The 18,588-nt window shown below is 28.1% G+C and overlaps 1 protein-coding gene across 1 annotated transcript; it reads right to left on the bottom strand.

The window, feature by feature from the left end:
- Positions 1-1,041: 1,041 nt before the first annotated feature.
- On the bottom strand, positions 1,042-17,888 carry LOC132939657 (G2/M phase-specific E3 ubiquitin-protein ligase-like). The gene is made up of 11 exons (XM_061006984.1): positions 17,718-17,888; positions 16,477-16,646; positions 16,312-16,413; positions 15,480-15,604; positions 15,137-15,412; positions 14,331-14,444; positions 13,691-13,806; positions 12,794-12,972; positions 11,071-11,215; positions 1,214-1,357; positions 1,042-1,145 (listed from the first exon to the last, which is right to left on the bottom strand). Exons 1-11 carry the CDS (start codon positions 17,737-17,739, stop codon positions 1,042-1,044), a joined length of 1,497 nt encoding a protein of 498 aa, XP_060862967.1. The 5' UTR covers positions 17,740-17,888.
- Positions 17,889-18,588: the final 700 nt, after the last annotated feature.

Consider the following 18,588-nt stretch of genomic DNA (forward strand, 5'->3'; position numbering starts at 1 on the left):
AATTGATATTACTTTAGCAAACCTGCAATTTCCTAAACCAATACAAAAACTAGCACGAAATTAGAAAGAATAGTACAATTTATTTTTAGTAAGTATTTAAAAAAATTTGTATATACGTAGGGTTATACGTAGGCTTATACGCAGCAAATTATGGCGGCGTCTAAGAGTAGTACCTAATCAACTCAATCAATGAAACTGCGACTGCAGTTGAATTAAGTTCCGGGAACCTATAGTAAATACAATGCCAAACTATAGGTGTGCCAACGGACTAACCAAATTTTTATGACTTTTTTTTTTTTATTAATTTATGTCATACAATGTAACTTACTCCCTACTGATTAAAATGAAACTGTTTTAGTTAATGTTTGGTTAACTGGAGAAGCAGATGAATTAAAATTGTCATTTTTTTTTTTTAAATGCTCGTAACTTTTTAGAATACCTAGTCATGATTAATTCATATTATGTAATTATAAGTTTTGCTAATTATAAATAATTAGTTTAATTTATCTGGTTGAGATTCAATAGGTTTTATTTTATTATTATCAACTTGTAAAAATCTTTCATATTAATATCATTATTATTTCCAACACTGTCCCAATCATTACCAATTGCATAGTCATCGTTTAATAGTTTTTTAGTAATAGTTTCTGTAACTGAAAATTAGATTATAGTTAATAAATTATAATATAATGTTTCCACATTAATATTATATTATGTACAATGAAAGACAATAATTGGCAAGGACGTCATAGGTGGTAAATGTTTGTAAATGCCTAAAAATAGCTATTTATACTGGCAAATGTTGTACTAAAATGTTCATCTTTTACTTCCAATGTCGTCATTACCAACAACAATATGCGTCTTAAACTGAGTATTATATATTTACACCAACATTAGTTTTTAAAATGGTGAACCATTTTCTTGCGATAGCTGTTTACGCTTTGAATAATTTGAGAAATTGGACTTATCAAAACTATATACAATTGGGATGTATTATTTTTATTTACCTTTTTTTAATAGGTATTTAAGAAAAGTAAGTATTTAACCCAAATTTCTTTTTTTTAGAGACTGTGACCATCCACTATACATTAGTGTATTCCTAGCTTTAGGTTTATCGATACTATTGTCATCATAGTCCTCAGACGCTAAATTAAAAAAAAAACTTATTTGCTTAACAAATGTCCAAGTACTTACTTTAATATATTTAAAGAACCTGAGTCAGTTGGGCACGAGGACTTGGGCTCCATTATATTTTTTAATGTTGTAGACTTACTCTTCCGCTTGGTGTTTACATTATCATAGTCTTCGGAAGATGATATATCTGCTCTAGTTAAACTTTTTTTTGTAATTTCTTGAGCTTTAAGCAAATGAATCTATAATATTGTAAGTATAATGTACAACAACTATGAATATGATTATAGTATGAAATATCAACATGGTTTATTGATGTTCTTATACTGATTATTTATAAATTTAAAATATAAGTTACTATTAAGGTTATTTTATAGCAGGGCTTGAAATCGAAATAAAATTTTTCGATTTTAATTTCAATTTTGCTTATCGATTTTAGTTTTTTTTGATTTAAATTTAAAAATAATTTATCGATTTTAGTTTTTTTCGATTTCAATTTAAAAATAATATATCAATTTTAGTATTTTTTGATTTTGATTTAAAAATAATATATCGATTTCATTATATTATGATTTTGATTTTAAGTATAATTTTCTTTTTTTCAATTTTAGATTACATTTTAAAATTTAAATATCAAATTTATACTATTATTATTTCAATGTCACTGAAATATTTTCAATTTATGAACTTAAACTATACATTTTTGATTATTCTTTATTACTTTTACATTTCAATCAATGTGAAATTTAGATTAGATTTTAGATTCTGATATTGATTAACTTTATCAATTAAATTTCTGTCGCAACCAGGCCCGTATTTAAGGGAGGGCTCGGAGGAGCAATTGCCCCTGGCGGCAGTATAAAAATTAGGTTTAGGGGCGGCAAAATATTGAAATGGTCAAAAATGTAAAATGAAGGTTAGCCCCTGGCGGCAATATTTGTTAATACGGGCCTGGTCGCAACCATTTAAAATTTAAATAATAATGCCCAAGATCTAACGTTTACCTAGTGTTTAGACTTTTTTAATAACAAAACACTTAAGAGCCACCAAAATTAAAGATATTACCCAATAGATTGTTATGCTTTTTCAATTTTACCTTCAATCTTACATACGGACTCATTTTTGTCAATATTGTAAGAAAAAAATAATTTTTACACGGGATTAGTTTGAGGTCTACCCATTTAAAATGATATAATATGACAATTTTACAACGTGATAACTAATAACCGGGCATGAGCGGCATACACGGCAAGCTTCAGCAAACTGAACAGTCAAATCGACAAAATGTAATGATTGAGATTGACGACGCGTAGCAAATTAAATTATTAAAACTATTTTAGTATTTTAGGTTATTGGTTTAAACTTAACAACATACGCGCCACACACTAAGATATTATTATCTTACCTCCATAATACAAAATATCTATATACGGAATAAATAATGTACGATAATGGAAAAATTATTTTTCCAAGCATTTTACTTAATAATAAGTTAAATGTGTGTATGGAAATAAAACTTGCAATAACAACAACTATCGCCTGTCGAACGCTGATTCCTTTTATCCTATAATATGTAGGTACACTATATTGTAAAGATTCTATTTTAACTTTCAAGAAAACAAAATATTAGACACAAGTTATTAATTATTACTAGTAATTAGTTATTACTATTGTGCATAATACGCAATATGGTCATTATGTAAGTATATAATAGTCAATGCTATAACTTATAACCCAATATATCAATGCGTGTGCCTATTAACAATATAAAATATAAATAGACCTGATGGCTGTATGCCTGTATACTTTTTAATTTTAAATTAAATGTTTTTTGTAATTTCTTTAAAATCGATATTATTATGATATGATTTCGATATTGATATAAATTATCGATTTCAACTTTTTTCAATTTTAATATAAATTTTGGAAATCATTAACCAGCATTAATGATTTCGATATTACTTTTGATTTTTTAAAAAATTTTTAACGATTTTTATCGATATTTAAAATCGATTTTGAAATCGATTTCAAGCCCTGTTTTATAGTAATATTATGTTTATGTTATAAGCAGGACTTATTGCTGTTTATATAGCTATAAATAAGTGTCATATGGAAATCAGATTCAAGATATAAACCTTTTAGGGCTTATTTATGAATTCTTTTTTTTTAGTGCACAAACTTACAAGTTATGGTGGTTTAAAATAATCATTTCTCACTTGGAATGCAAATTAAAAATTACTAAGATATCCATAGATAATAAGCTATAGCTAAAAATATAACATATATACCAATTAAAAAATAATTGTTATCTTGGCAATTGAAAAATATTAAAAATACATTGTCACTAAGAAAAAACGAGGATTTTTAAGGAAAACCTGTTTTTGACAAAAACTATATAGATTTTTTTGATTTAAGTAAGAAAATAATAATAACCGTTGATACCTTAAATTTACACCAAATATTTATATGACACTTTAATATACATGATATTCAAAATATTTTGCCTCTTTTTGAGCGGTTTTAGCTAACCATGACAAATATTAGATTTTTTTGAATTATTGTCGATAAATAATTTTAAAATATCTTAAATTTAATAAAGGGTTACTCATAATAGTTGTTGTTAGTGGAAATTAAAAAAAAGTTGAGCGTAAATCCAAAATAATAATTTATGTGCGTATAAAGTTAGAATTTTGATAATTTCGCTGATAAATGTGAAAATTTTATAATTATTTTGTAATTATAAATTCATATTTTGTTATAATTTAAAAATATTATTTATTGGTACATGAAAGTTTTAAGTACCTATATTATTATATTTTATACAAACAATGATATTTTTAAATGCGACTTTTTATTATTTGTCGGATGTCGCCACACCCGTTTACACCAAATAGACTTATTTGACGCAGAATATCTGGTATAATACAATAATAATAATTATTTTATAAGATATATTTTAATTCTTATATTTTTAACACAACAAATAATATATATTATATAGAAATTATATTTAAATGTTTTTGAAGGGGTTGTTACGGATGTTTTATATGAAATTAGATCTCCTTTACAACTTTTAACCAAGATACTTTGCTCTAAAACCATTCAGTAAGCCGTATTATTGGAACGAAATTGGTATATTTTTGTACGGTATTTTCTTCCGTGTGGGGTCCTCCTAAGTTCACCGTGCATCACTTTATCGCGTTAATCGTCGTCGTATACTTGTATTATAATGTATCTACTATGTCATTAGGGTGACAGGTGTTGTTTATGTTATGCACCTATCTTAATTGACAAATTGCGAGTGCGATAGTTCCTACGTCCATATAAGTCTAAAATAAGGTTTCAGAATCATATACGATATGTCATTCCATATAATATAATATAATAATCTATAATAACTGATGACAACTCGATATCATATTGGAAAATTAGCTAGATAAATTACAATTCATTACTTTTGTAGGTAAAGATCATGGTACTGACTTTGTTCGAACTTGCCGCCGTTTTCATTACGCCGTGTGGCAACCGGTCCGCGAGACAGCGCATCGCGCGGCCTGTGGACGCCGCCGGCGACACTAAATTGTCTTTCTGTTGCGCTCGAGTCGAGCTATCGCGTCCGGCCGTTTCCAGCCCCTGCGCGTTCACCTCGTGTCGCGTATCTATTAAGTTTCAAGTGCGTTGTTGGTTTTCGGCGGCCGTGTCCACCGTGTACGGTTTTGCGCGGTTGTTATTGTCGCCGACGTTGTACCGACTGTCGTCGATCCGTCACCAATTGTGTCCAGTATTATAATCGGGTCTCGCGTGTTCACCGCGCAATGTCTGTGGTGGTTCGCTGTGCGTTTTGGTCAGTTTATCGATAGAGACCTGGGCCCGACGCGCTGCAGTCCACGACGAATTAGTCGAGTTGGTATCGTGTGTGTGCAATTCGTCGCCCACCGTCGAAGTTGGAGTTTCCGCGTATCTCGTACGACGCCGTCCATATCGCTGGGATTACGTAACATGGAGCGTTACGTAATCCGGTCCTTCGTCGTCGTCCAGCGCCCGCCGCCGATAGTCACCGCCGCTCACCGCTCATCAGCGTGTCTTCGACATCGTCGCTGCAGCTGTTGCAGTCACCGCCGCCGATACACCGCCCCACCGCGGCGCATGTGCCATCTGGTAATTTATTATTATTATCATTGTTATTTATCGTTGTTATTATACTTATTATTATTGGAATTTGCGCTCGGGAAGAAACGTCTTCACCGGCCAACATTCGCACACTTGTGTTATTTAATATATTATTGTCAATTATTTAAAGCGTATTATTATTTATATATATATATTGGTTACCTATCCATACCCAGGGGGGCATTAAGGGTTTATATATTTGGGGGGGGGGGGGGAATGTGTATTTTATGAATGTACCTATATGAAAGTATAAAAAACTTAAAAAAAATGTCCTCGCTATGCACGGAATTAAAGTTAGTAATTTACATTTCATACAGTTATTATACCTACAGGCTACATAGAAATATTATTAAACTAATTAGTAAATATCTATTTAGAACATGGAACAATAATCCTTTCTTTTTAATAGTACCGGAAATTGGAATATTTATTATATTTCATTAACTATTAAATACCTACCTAATAAGTAATTCCTATATATTTTTAGTTATTTATGGAGTGCCTATGTATTAAGCATTGACTTGTAATAATAAATGTATCTTTATTAACAATAAAATATTATTACTTATTATAAAACTATTTAAATGACAAATATTGGAGAATAGTAATTAAAATATTTTTTTTTCTTATTTTTTTGTTCACAAACTCTTTTATAATACTTGACCAATCAATACTTCTAAGCATCTCATTTTATATTGACAACAATGAAAGGGAAGATATTTTATCTTGAGATAAGGTAGATTTTAAATAATTTTTAACGCGTTTGAGCACTGACAATTATTGTTCCCCTCTCGCATTGATGCAAGGCATACAAGCAAAGATTCTTAAAATTATAAGAACATTGTAAATAATTGCCAAATTTATAAATAATACTTCGATAACCTGGAAATGTGAGAATTTTGAGTGTATTAATTGTAGTATATTACGAGTAATACTGCAGTAATAGCACACCCGTTGTTAATGTTGTTATAGTGTTATATAGTGTTTTTATTAGACTATGGAAAAATTATATAATTTTTGACTAATTTTCAATCACCCTTGTTCTATTTTTATGAAAACTATAATTTATTTATTCATAGTTTTCTTAGAGATTTAAAACTATTTTAGGTAGTTTTTAGGTATTAATTATATTTTATAATATTAAGATAATGTAATTCCTACTTAGCTGAACTGGTGTATTATATATTTATACATTCAAAGATAATACAGTTTACGCCGTTATTAAAATTTAATAGATATTTTTAACAACTTAAATAAAACAAATTAGATTTAGATTTAAAAAGATAATGTAATAAATTATTTAAGTATAAAACTATAAAGATTTTTATTTATTTATGATTTAAAGTGACTGTGGTATTTATACATTTTTAACTGTATTACCTATAAATAGTTATAATTATTTTAACTTATTTATGATTTAAAATTACTTATTATATTATATACTACGTTTTTACATTATATTCCTTTTTTTTTTTTACTATTAATTTTCGCCGAAATGGTCACTCGCCGAAACGGACATCGTCGAATCGCCCTCGCCGAAACGTCCTAGATCCAGAAAACACATTATACCCAAAGAACCAATTATTTTATATATTATATAGTTAGTCATAAATTTATATATTATATATTAAAATATAGAACAAAACGCGATTTTAAATCTTGACGAAATAGCACCATATATGACATTATATGCATTTACTATTTAGATATGATCGCAAACGAACAAATCGAAATTAAACAAGCTAACATACGTGATTAATATTATTGTATTTTATTTGCTCGCGACTGAACATGCGTCTTTATTTCGTATAGGTATGCAATGTATATTGTATATAATGATATTGATAAATGTAACGCCCCTGAGCACCATTCCTTTAGTGAAAAGTATATTATTAGGATATCATAAATAAAATTAAAGTTTGAGATCAGTTTGAGAATATTAGGATTTTTTTTTCATTTAATTATAAAAAATTATTGAAGTATGCTATAAAAAAATTAAAACGCTACGACACAGATAAAGTTGTTCCCTATGCGCTGTGAAATTTCGGTAATTCTACTATAAATGCCAAGGGAGTGGTTCTATCCCGCGCAAAACAGTTTTTTGCTGTGTTGTACTTTTGTAAGACAGAGACAACGCATACGGGTATCACGTCCTCTTAACTTTTAACTTAGGTATTAACTCGTTAATACCCAGCCTTACATTTTATGATATAGAATCGAAAATAGCATCACCAAGAATTATTTATTATCTGTATTAGTTAGCCATTTCAATTAATTAAACAGCAAAACTAGTTACCAGTTCAGTTGTTGTCGATTTTTATTTCTAGTTTTTCATGAACACAAGCACTAACTAACACACAATAGACATTTAATGCTGTGGTTACCTATTTAATGTACCTAATTCGTCTATCAACATTGTTAATGGTGATTAGTTGGGCACGGTAAATTCAATAGATTACAATAAATTATAAACTAACAAAACATGAATATTATGTTCTTAAAATATGCGTCATGCACTTAAAATTAATAAATTTCATTAAAAATAATTATAAAACAAATTACCTACAGCTAAATGTTTATTTATTAATTTATTATCACTTATCTAATTATAATTTCCATTGGCCTAAATTCTAATATTATTCTAATAATAAATATTTCTAATTTTTGGATGAGTCTCGTATGGTATAGGTGAATATTTAGTGCCTATAGGTATTATTATAAATTCGTAGATTTTAGTCGGATTGGTTTTAGTTCGGCCTTACATATTATTATACAATATTTCGTTTAGTCGACTTCAGGGGTATGAATACCGATGGTTTTTAAGGTGTTCAATATAAGCAATTTTTATTTGTGTGCATGCAGGTCGTGTAAATTGTGTGAGTAGTAAGTGATCATTGAAGTCTATACCATTTTAAATGATATAATATGTACCTACCAACGAGCATATAGTAAATATTATAAAAATAATATTAACGTTAAATAAGTATACAAAATTCGTGAACAGATCTACAAACATCTGCGATGAGATGAAACCCAACAATTATTATTGAACCGTCGAAAAGTAAGTGATCGAGTGGTAAGGGAGGAGGGTGAAACAATATACCTTGGTATTTAAAACATCTATGTTTTGCTGATTATATGACACCGTTGTCGCTCGTCCAAGTCAGTAAAATAATTGTCACTTGTCGGTGAGCTTTTTTACGCCGTGTTATTATATTTTAGCAACCCATTGTTTACGATTAAAAAGTTAATGCATTTTATAATGCTTATAATCTAAAAATAATAACAATTGTTGTATTGGAACAAATGCAGTTTAGTTCCCACGTGATTTTTTCGATTTTTTTTTTTTTTAATGTGTGTTTTAAAGTACCAAATACAAAAGTCCAATTCCAAAATGCTCGCATTCTTTTACTTAAAAAGTTATACCAAAAAAACTATAAAACAGTAAATTTTTCAAAAATACGTGATATCCACGATAAAAACATCGAACAAAATTTTTTGATTATTTTTAAAAATTGTATGATTTTTTATGATGGATGGAAATATGCAAATAGATTTTAATAATCGTATTAGCTGTTTAAAAACTCGTAAATTGAAACCAAAATTTACACAATATCACAACTCGATATCACAATGTGATATTAATATTCCTCGGCAGTGACTGCGCGTGTATCGGCACTCGTCGCTTCGCTCCACAAATTGAAAATATCCCCCGACGTGCTATGTAAAACCACCTCATATAGGTCACACTGGTCACAGATATATTAATTTACATTTTTCATCAAAACTACTTTAGAGAATATTATAACAAGATAAAATAACATAATTAATAAGAGGTGACAATCCAATACGAAAACTTTGGAAAGCAAAGTGCGTGAATAAATACGTAAAATCGTAAATTTTGGAAAAATATAACTTCCAAAATAATCATTTGCGAGAATTTTTGAATTAGACTTTTGTATTCAGTGCTTTATAACACACATTTTTGGTAGAAAAAAGTCGAAAAAATTGCATGGGAACTAAACTGCATTTATACCGTTCTATTAATTTGTTGCCTCATTGTAATTTTGTTGAATTTAGGTTTTGCTATTTAGTTAAAAAATATGATATTGAAATAATTATGGGGTGGGGGGTGGGTGGGGGAGGAGGTCCAGACCCCCTGGACCCCCCTCAGAAACAGCCTTGCCTATGGGATATGACCAATAACTATATTACATATATATTATAGTCTATAATATTAATGTTTATTGCAATCATTATTGAACTGTCCGTTCAATCTTCCTAACAAATTAAGAATCCAATTTATATGAATAATATACGTAACCCAAAACTGGTAAACTACAATAAAATTTAAAAATATTCTTTTCAAATAAACGTCCTAATAAAACCTGTGAATATTGTTAAGCTTTAATAACTTTTTGTTGAATGCTAATAAATATTTTTTAAAAAAGTGGATAAGTTGGTGTCGCTTGCTGTACAGTAGGTCAGAAGTGGGACACTGTAATTGTATGGTATTAAATTTGAATGTGGACATGTAGATACATAAAATGTATTTTATTCTAGCATCCTGGTGAAAAGTTCAAACTACACCGCTAGGTACTTTAATTATACATAGCTCAATAGCTGTCATACGCGCAAAATATGGCCCAAATACTACCCAAAAGCGAATAAAACACGTATTTTGAGCACAAACCAATCATGTTTTAAACTACGTCCATGCGAAAATAATATATATTTTACTGCCGAGTGCGTATACACAGAACGGGTTTTGTAATTGGATGCGTATCAATTAGTATTAATATAAATTGTAACTAAATGATTCACCTAACGAAAATAAAATATATGCTTAACAATAGGTAGGTAATTAATACTTGATGCTTAATTAATCTGAGAAATCATTATTATATTTTAAATAAACAATTAAATTAAACACATTTTTATAACTGAATAAGTAATTAGCTACAATACATAAAACTGTGTAGAAACTATTAGATTTCATTTCTGATTGATGAATTAAATTAGTAATTACCTAGGTAGCTTATATTATAATATACATTTAAGAAAATAAAATGATGTGAAAAAAATCTATCTATTGTCTTCAATTGTATAACTTGCCACATAGTATACGTCATTTAACTTGAACATTATCACAATATTTAATCATTGTCATCATCTGAAATTAAATCAATACCTGCAAAATGTCAAAATAAATATATATACTCAATCTTATCAATACTAAATAAAAAACAATATTCGCACAATCTATTTAAATTTTAAACATCTTATGCAATATTAATATTATAAATTGGATATATTCTGAAAAATATGCGTTTATATTTTCTAGATTCTAGTATTCATACAGATTAAAAAAAATGCATTTTCCATATTTTTCTTTTATAAGAGTAACCTCATAGAAATAGGTTATGGAAATTGGCAATGCTAACGCGCACTGAACTTCACTTCATTATTTCAATCGCCTAGCTAATATTAGTATGCCATTTTCCGCCCATGTACAATTGTCGAAAACTAACGTAAATGAAAACCGATTTAATTGAGAGTATGGCATGTCAATCTTAAAGTATTAACTGGGCCTGATGGAACAGGATAAAAATTGATCGCTTCCTGAAGTGACTCTTATATGAGACGTTGTATAGTATAATAACATACAATTTAAATTATACTGAATATTATCATACGTATATATCATACATAATATTTTATTACCTATATATTATAAGTATTTAATAATATTTTAATTAGAATACTTACTCATTGAATGGTTTGCAAAAACAGGATATCCATGCCTGTTAAAAAAATCACTCATAAAGCCTTCTTGAATTGATCCGTAACTAGATATTATTGGCAACTGTATTTGAGGCATTTGCTCAACTTGTTGTTCATCGTCAGATATACACTAAAAATAGTTGAACAATTTATTATAGTATGAAAATATATTATTTGGTGGTTAATAGACTGGTAGGTAATTTAAGTAATTAAAAGCATGTATTTACATATCCAAACGCTATGTTATCTGAATATCTATAAGTGCTGTAGTAATTATGTTGACATGTATAATTACATATTTTCTGTATACTATATTATAATAAATATTAAATAAAATTTAGAAAAACGTGTTTACAAATAGAATGTCCAAATGTAAATTAATACAATTACATAGATTAGTAAATTTTTTTAAAAAAATTAGCTCAAATATTAACTTATAAAATTGCAAGAATGCAAAGTAAAAATATGTTCTATACGAAATAGATAATTATTATTAAAATACTCATGTCTAAAAGCACACTATTATTGAATAATATTTCCAATGAAATATAAAATTATTTTAACATTAATAATTCAAATTATCCACTTGTATTGTGTTATATTGGTACTTAGACAATATTGTCAATGTGTAAACTATTGTAAACATAAGCTGTTCAAAGCTAGTATCAATGTATATAGTAATACATTTGGCTAAAATGTAATATATGGTAAATTAGTATGTGGGCCAGTACTTTTTTATTCTCCTGGGCTGAAATCCCCCCTCTCCTTTCTGCCTTTGATTTGAATTTTTATTTGTTTTGAAAACAATGATAAAAAAATAATAATAACAATGTGTTTTAATATACTATTTGACTATAACGACTTATGTTTGTGGGTTATATTTTGTGATTATAGTATATAATAATATGCTATTAAGAGGTAAGAATATCGACCGTTTCTAAAGATTTCAATATAGGCAATTTTCTATTTGTGTGCATGTGGGTCGTGTAAATGTGTGCGTAGTAAGAGATCTGTAAGTGACTGTGTATAAAATAAATAGCGGAGCGCTCCGGCATGACGTGTCCACACATGTCAGTAACAGTAACAGTATTTTCTATAATAAGGAGAATATGTGTATTTACTATCAAATCGCTCAATAAACTATATTATTGGAAATACAAAAATAAATTTTCATAGAATTTTTTAATACTATTCATACCCCTTAAACTAATGTATTTACTATTATTAATACAGCGTAAGTAGGTTGATTTAATTTTAAGAGCTTATGTTATAAATTAATATTTAATCTAATTTTATAAGAAAATAAATATGTTATCTTGCAGGTAATCTACATGATTGAATTATTTTGCATTTTAGCCAATATTTTATTTCTTATTATTATTAAAATGTTTTTCATGTAGTTTATAAGTTATCTAACCTAAAATAATTCTAACCTAACCAGAGCAGACGCTGAATGTACATTTTTTATAATACTAAGCATGTTAATTATACTGTGTAGTATACTAGTATCCGATATACACAGTAGTTGCTGATTTATATTACGACTCATAACACTGTTATACATAACATATAATATGGTCAAACTTTTTATTATATTCTATAATATATCCTATCTTATTATAATATACATTTAGCTTCAATATAATATCTGTGTACTTCAACCACAACATAAACTAGAAATCGGCTGAAAATATTTTAAGTGTATTACCTGTACACTGCTATTACTATCATTGCTGTCATCTGAATCCAATATAAGTATTGAATCATCTATGATACTATGACGTTTTTGAGATACTTCTCCGTTGTGAGTCGAGACTTGCCCTTCAGACATACTCGAACTTCCACTACAATTTTCTAATTTAATTTTCTTCTTTGCTGCATCCTTATCTGAAATTCAATATTTAATGCTTTATAAAAATTGTTTGAACAAGTTAAAATCATCAAGTTACCAGTGGCAAAAATATTTTCTATGTGTTACATTAAATAGTTGAATACTAGAATTGATATTCTCGTTTAATAGCTAAATGAGTTAGTTTTTTATATCCACTTAACAGTAAAATAAATAACAATATTTAATATTAATGAATATACAGAGTGATTATGTCGTTGTAAATGTGTTGTATTCTAACCAGGCAATTAATAATTTAACTCTTATAAAAACAACATCTGTTGTTCATTCTGTTGTTCAATTCATGTTGAAATGTAGATGGGCTTAATAATTAAAATTTTAAAAGAAAACCTATGAGGTTCACTAGATAATAATATTATTCTTACACCTAAATTTTATAAGAGGTCAATTCAATCTAGTTTATAAACTAACAGACCTAAATGTATATTTTGTGAGCGTACAATTTGCTATCTTATGCATTTGTAAGACAGAGAGAATGTATGCGGGATAGTGCCCTCTTAATCAAAGATAAAAAGTGACCACACCATTATTATACTACATTGTTGTGCCTGTTGGTTGACTTTTATTTCATTGGACTTTATTTTGGGAATTTGTGTTAGGTTAGACATGTATTAATCAGTTGGTTATTGATTTTTTTGAGTGAGTTTCATATATTTAGCATATATAACAAATTAATCAAATAATAATAAATCATACCTGTAACTCTTTTGCAAACTGCACAGCACCACTCTTGTTCAGCTTCAAGAAAACTGCACAACCTATGTGTTCCATTTGATCCACATGAATTGCACAAAAGAATTTCCCATGGTCCGCTGTTTAGAAAATAAAAAAAAAGTATATATTAACGCAACGTGTATTATTATTTTTACATATTTTTTTTAATTTTTAATTTTTTATAATTAAGTTTATCTATATTATAACAAAAAGTTGAATATTTTTGAATAAGAATCAAATTTATTTTAATATATCAATGTCACAAATATTTCATACGTTATTTAGATACATATGGATTATTTAATGCTGTTAGTTTAAAGCTGGTTGCTTTTTTGTGCATTTAATCCAATATGCAGAAGATAAAAGTATATACAGTAAACTTTCGGTAACTCGAAGCTCACAGAAAAAGAATTTTAAGTTATCAAAATCTTAATGTGTTGTTGGTATTTGGTAGTGAATTTTATTCGTTTGAGGTGTCGAGAATTTTGAGTTATTAATGTTTAATTACCGACAGCACACTGTACTTCCAGAAGTCCTATTTTAATTTTGAAAAATATTTGAATTCCCAATTCTCTTTGCTTAATAATTAAAACTATTATTGTTATAAAAAAAAATTACTTACGATGGGAGTTGATACTCTTCGTTATGTGGACATAGACACGTTTCTATATTGCATTTTCTTTGCCTTTCCGAGAGCTCGGCAAAAGCATTGGGTACAGTTTCCCAAGAGGGGTCCCTGTGAATAAATTTTTTGTTGAAACTTTTTATAGTATTAAATAATTTAAAGCGTAGATTAAATAACACTATAGATAGTACAAACTATTATAAAATCTGAATAATGAGTGACAAATGGCTGCATTGGTGTTGCCTATATCATATTATATTATAGTGTTATTTAATCTATGGTATCAGTGAATGCATATTAATTTTGTACAAGACTTAAAAGTTATTAAGACCATTTATTTACAATACAATTATAGAAGGATCATCTTTTAAAACTACTTAATAGGTAATTATTAAATTAGTAACTTCTAGTTCCAAATTTACTTAAAAAAAAAATGATATTTAACGTATAAAGCATCTTTAAACAAACAAGGTAATTTTAAGTGCTTATTAGTTTGAAATATTATTCCATTTGATAAAAATGTATTAGTTTCTTTTCGTGTTTTCTTTCGAATGATGAAAATTTTAGTTTCATATTCAGAAGCAGAATATTTATCGTAGTACTCCAAGATTCATGAAAATAAAATCATATTTGAATCGAGCCCATGAAGTAATATAAAAATTGAATTCTTCTCATATGAAAATTAAATTTTTTATTGTTTATAATTTTGTACTTGATAAGGGAAACTTAACACTTTTTCTTATGGTTTCATACATACATACTTATTACATTTCAATAATTGGGATAAATAAGACTCAATTTACCTTGATGGTATGTATATTCCAAGCGTTAGCATTCTGGATTTGAATTTTTCAACATCGTTGCATAATGGGCATTTAAAATAGTAGCCTGTATTTAAGGCCAAATCTTTAACACATTCTCGGTGAAACCAAGCATCACCTTTGCAACACGGTGCCCAAATAGAAGTTGGTATAGGGGACGGTACAACAGCATCTTTACAAATAGCACATTGAGCAGTAGACTTTTTTAACGCAGATAAATTAACAGTTTGCGTAACACAATGCTTTTGGCAAAACGATCTAAAGATATTTGTTTCAATAAGAATGATATAGAAATAGGTTTACAAATATAAAATTAAATACGTACTTAAATGACTGAAAGTATTGATGTATTGATCCGTTTTTCATGCCACAAGGTAGATGAAACACTTTTCGACATTTTCCTCGACAGCATGATATGGAAGCGCCTTTTTTTTTGCAATAAAAGCAATTCTAAAACAACAATCATGATGTAACTATAATCATAACAGCAATTAGGTTGTGGCTTGGGGGGGGGGGGGCTTAGCCCTCCCTGATTGAATTTAAGCCCCCCTATATTTATTCATATATTAAACCTTGTTTTAGTTAATCTAATATTAATTTATCATGTTTTATTGATAAAATGTGCCAAACAATTTTATTAAATGTTTGAATGTACTTTAAAATAATATTTGACATTTACTTTTTTACTTTTTAAAATTAATTTGTAATGAATAACTCTAAGGATTTATGAAGTGTTTGGAGGATTTCATAAGATCAGAAATTGTTGTTACCAAAAATGTTTTAAAAGTTATTGGCTTGGAAATTCTGCAAAACCCCTTAAATTCATTGAAAAACTAACAAATTTTTCCAAATTATTAAAAACTATTTATTATAGCAATAACTTTGCTATTTAATATGAAAGTTTATTTTCGGTCTATGCGAATATTGAAAACATTGATAAAATAAACAATTTATGCTACAAGAACGATTTAGTTGTGTTCTTCCACCCTTTCTCCCTTCTATTGCAAGTTTTTTCAATTCTTTGTAAGTTCCTTTATCTAAATCTAACATGATTTGTTTCATATAAGACCGTCTTCCTGGTTTTCTTTCAATTTTCAAATATTTTTAACTATTTATGTCTATAATACTAGACACTGTAAAATATAGGAAGAACATACTTGCTTAGATGCTCGAGAAAGTTCAGCTCTAATATCTTTTAATAAAAATCCATAAATGCCTTCATTGTCTGCACCATTTTGAAGGGATCTTGATGATAATAGCTGAAAATAAGTTTATAGTTATATTTTACTAATAATATATTAATGTTTTATAAATCCACTTACAATACAATAATGATGAATAATAACATCATCTAATTGGTATAATAATCCATATAATTTTTCACTTATTTCTTTATGTCCACACAACATACATGCTTTGTTATGCATTAAATTCAGCTCTACCATCACATTTTTGCGTATGGGTTGACAAACCGTTGGCTTCGATGCATTACCTGTTAAAATTATAACATTTCATTAAAATTCAGTTTTAAAAATTAATAATAGTTGTTATATTTTAGATAAGTAAATCAACATTTTCAAGCATTTGATTATGCAACTGTTGCACATTATCTATTTGGAGTAATCATTTTTCATCACCTTTTTTTTTTTTTAAATTGGTGTGACAGAGAACTTATTTTCTAAACTGATAAGAATACAACACTTTCTAGAAATTGAGAAAATTATATAGGATAGGATATGGAATATGGAGACGGCATAATGAGCTAAGGAGTAAATAGAAATATCATCGGGACAAGGTGACTTAGAAATTTAAAGGAAACACACTCTATCGACCATCAGTAACTGAGTTAACTGAAATGCAACCATGAGAGGGTAGATACTGAGAGAGTGTTCATGCATTATAGGGTTGGATTGGAGAGGAATTTTTGTTAGAGGTTTAGTTTTATATACTGATGAAAAATATTTTATGATGAGGTCGGATATGCCCTCACCATTTCTGGCTATTTCCACATCTAAATGTAGAGACTTAGAAATAGTTTGGGAACGCGTATTGTAAGATACCCACTTCCAAAAATATTTAGGATCAGTCCTGTACGTTCTGAACAATGTATTAAGTCATTAAACACTAATTTTTATTGAGATTTCTCTTGTGATCTTTTTTTTTTTAACTGAAAACCATGTATAAAAGAGAAGCTTTTAATAATAGAACATCCTGTAATAGATGTGAGAAAATGTGTGCACTTAGTTATACCTGATTTTATATTTAGCCCACCAAAGAGATGTAATAATAATATGTTAAGCAATACATACTATATACATATATACTTTTTAACTCAATATTCAATTATGTCCTCCATAGGTACCATATTAATTAATTAAAATGTATAATGATACTTAAACCAAGAATTAATAATGTTTATGCAAACTTAATTTAAAGTGATATATTTTTAACTTAACAATTTATTAATATGGATATTATGGATAATTTAAATCAAATTTAACAATATTGATTAGAATTAATTTTGAAAATAAAAATTCCGGCAAACCGGACGGTGGATACTCACGTGTTCTAGAAACTGGCGCCATGGATGTTATGAATATTTGTCCTCGTGTGGATACCCGTTCGTCGCCGCTTCTGCTGACCCTGTTGCTCTGACGGCGATAACGAAGAAGAATGCAATTTGCCACGGCTGCTCGACTTGTAGTGGCTGATTACGATTTCTGACTAGGAACACTAAAATGACGGTAGAGGTTACTGATGAAGCACTGACACTTATACTGATACTGATGTACTGGAATTCTAAAATATTATTATACATTCCTTTGTATTTTCATAAAAAGTGTACTGTATGTCATCTACCAGTACGATATTATTATATTTTACGATTAAAATTAATATTTTATTAGGATTTTTTTCACTGAGTACTTAATATCTTCGATTTTAGAAACCTTTTTTCTAATAATATTCACTATATACGAGTACCCTTAGCTAAATTCATTTCGATACGCAAATTATATAAAGTATAACACAAGAATTTTTACAATAAAAAGTGGATTTACATTATTGTTGTTTTTTTTCAAAAATCGTTGTGTCGCAATTGCAGTAAGATTTTCTCAAAAACACAAAAAATTGCATATATTTTAAAATGTTAAAAACGCGAATATTTCCCAACTTAATTTTTTTAAATAAAAATATAATACTTAATGTATCCGTATATCAGGGTTATGTTTATTTTCCGTAGTTATTTTAGTTCATACTATTCAACTAGTGTTTTATTTGTTATAATAGTCCCTGCTAACGTTTCGTGTTAATTTTAATCATCATAACGAACAGTAACATTTTGTCAGCGTAGGATATTTTATATTATATTTATATTGTAATTATTAGTACGGTAGCCGGTAAGTTGAACGAATATTATTTGCACATGATCATAT

Source organism: Metopolophium dirhodum, chromosome 1, assembly GCF_019925205.1.
Source record: "Metopolophium dirhodum isolate CAU chromosome 1, ASM1992520v1, whole genome shotgun sequence".
Taxonomy (NCBI): domain Eukaryota; kingdom Metazoa; phylum Arthropoda; class Insecta; order Hemiptera; family Aphididae; genus Metopolophium; species Metopolophium dirhodum.

Bases quoted from the DNA above. Each gene is read 5' to 3' on its own strand.
- LOC132939657 (XM_061006984.1), bottom strand. From the start codon at position 17,739: ATGGCGCCAGTTTCTAGAACAC. The intron at 16,414-16,476 runs GTAAGTGGATTT...ACTTATTTTCAG, and splicing joins TTATTCATCATTATTGTATT to CTATTATCATCAAGATCCCT. The intron at 15,413-15,479 runs GTACGTATTTAA...AAATATCTTTAG, and splicing joins CAATACTTTCAGTCATTTAA to ATCGTTTTGCCAAAAGCATT.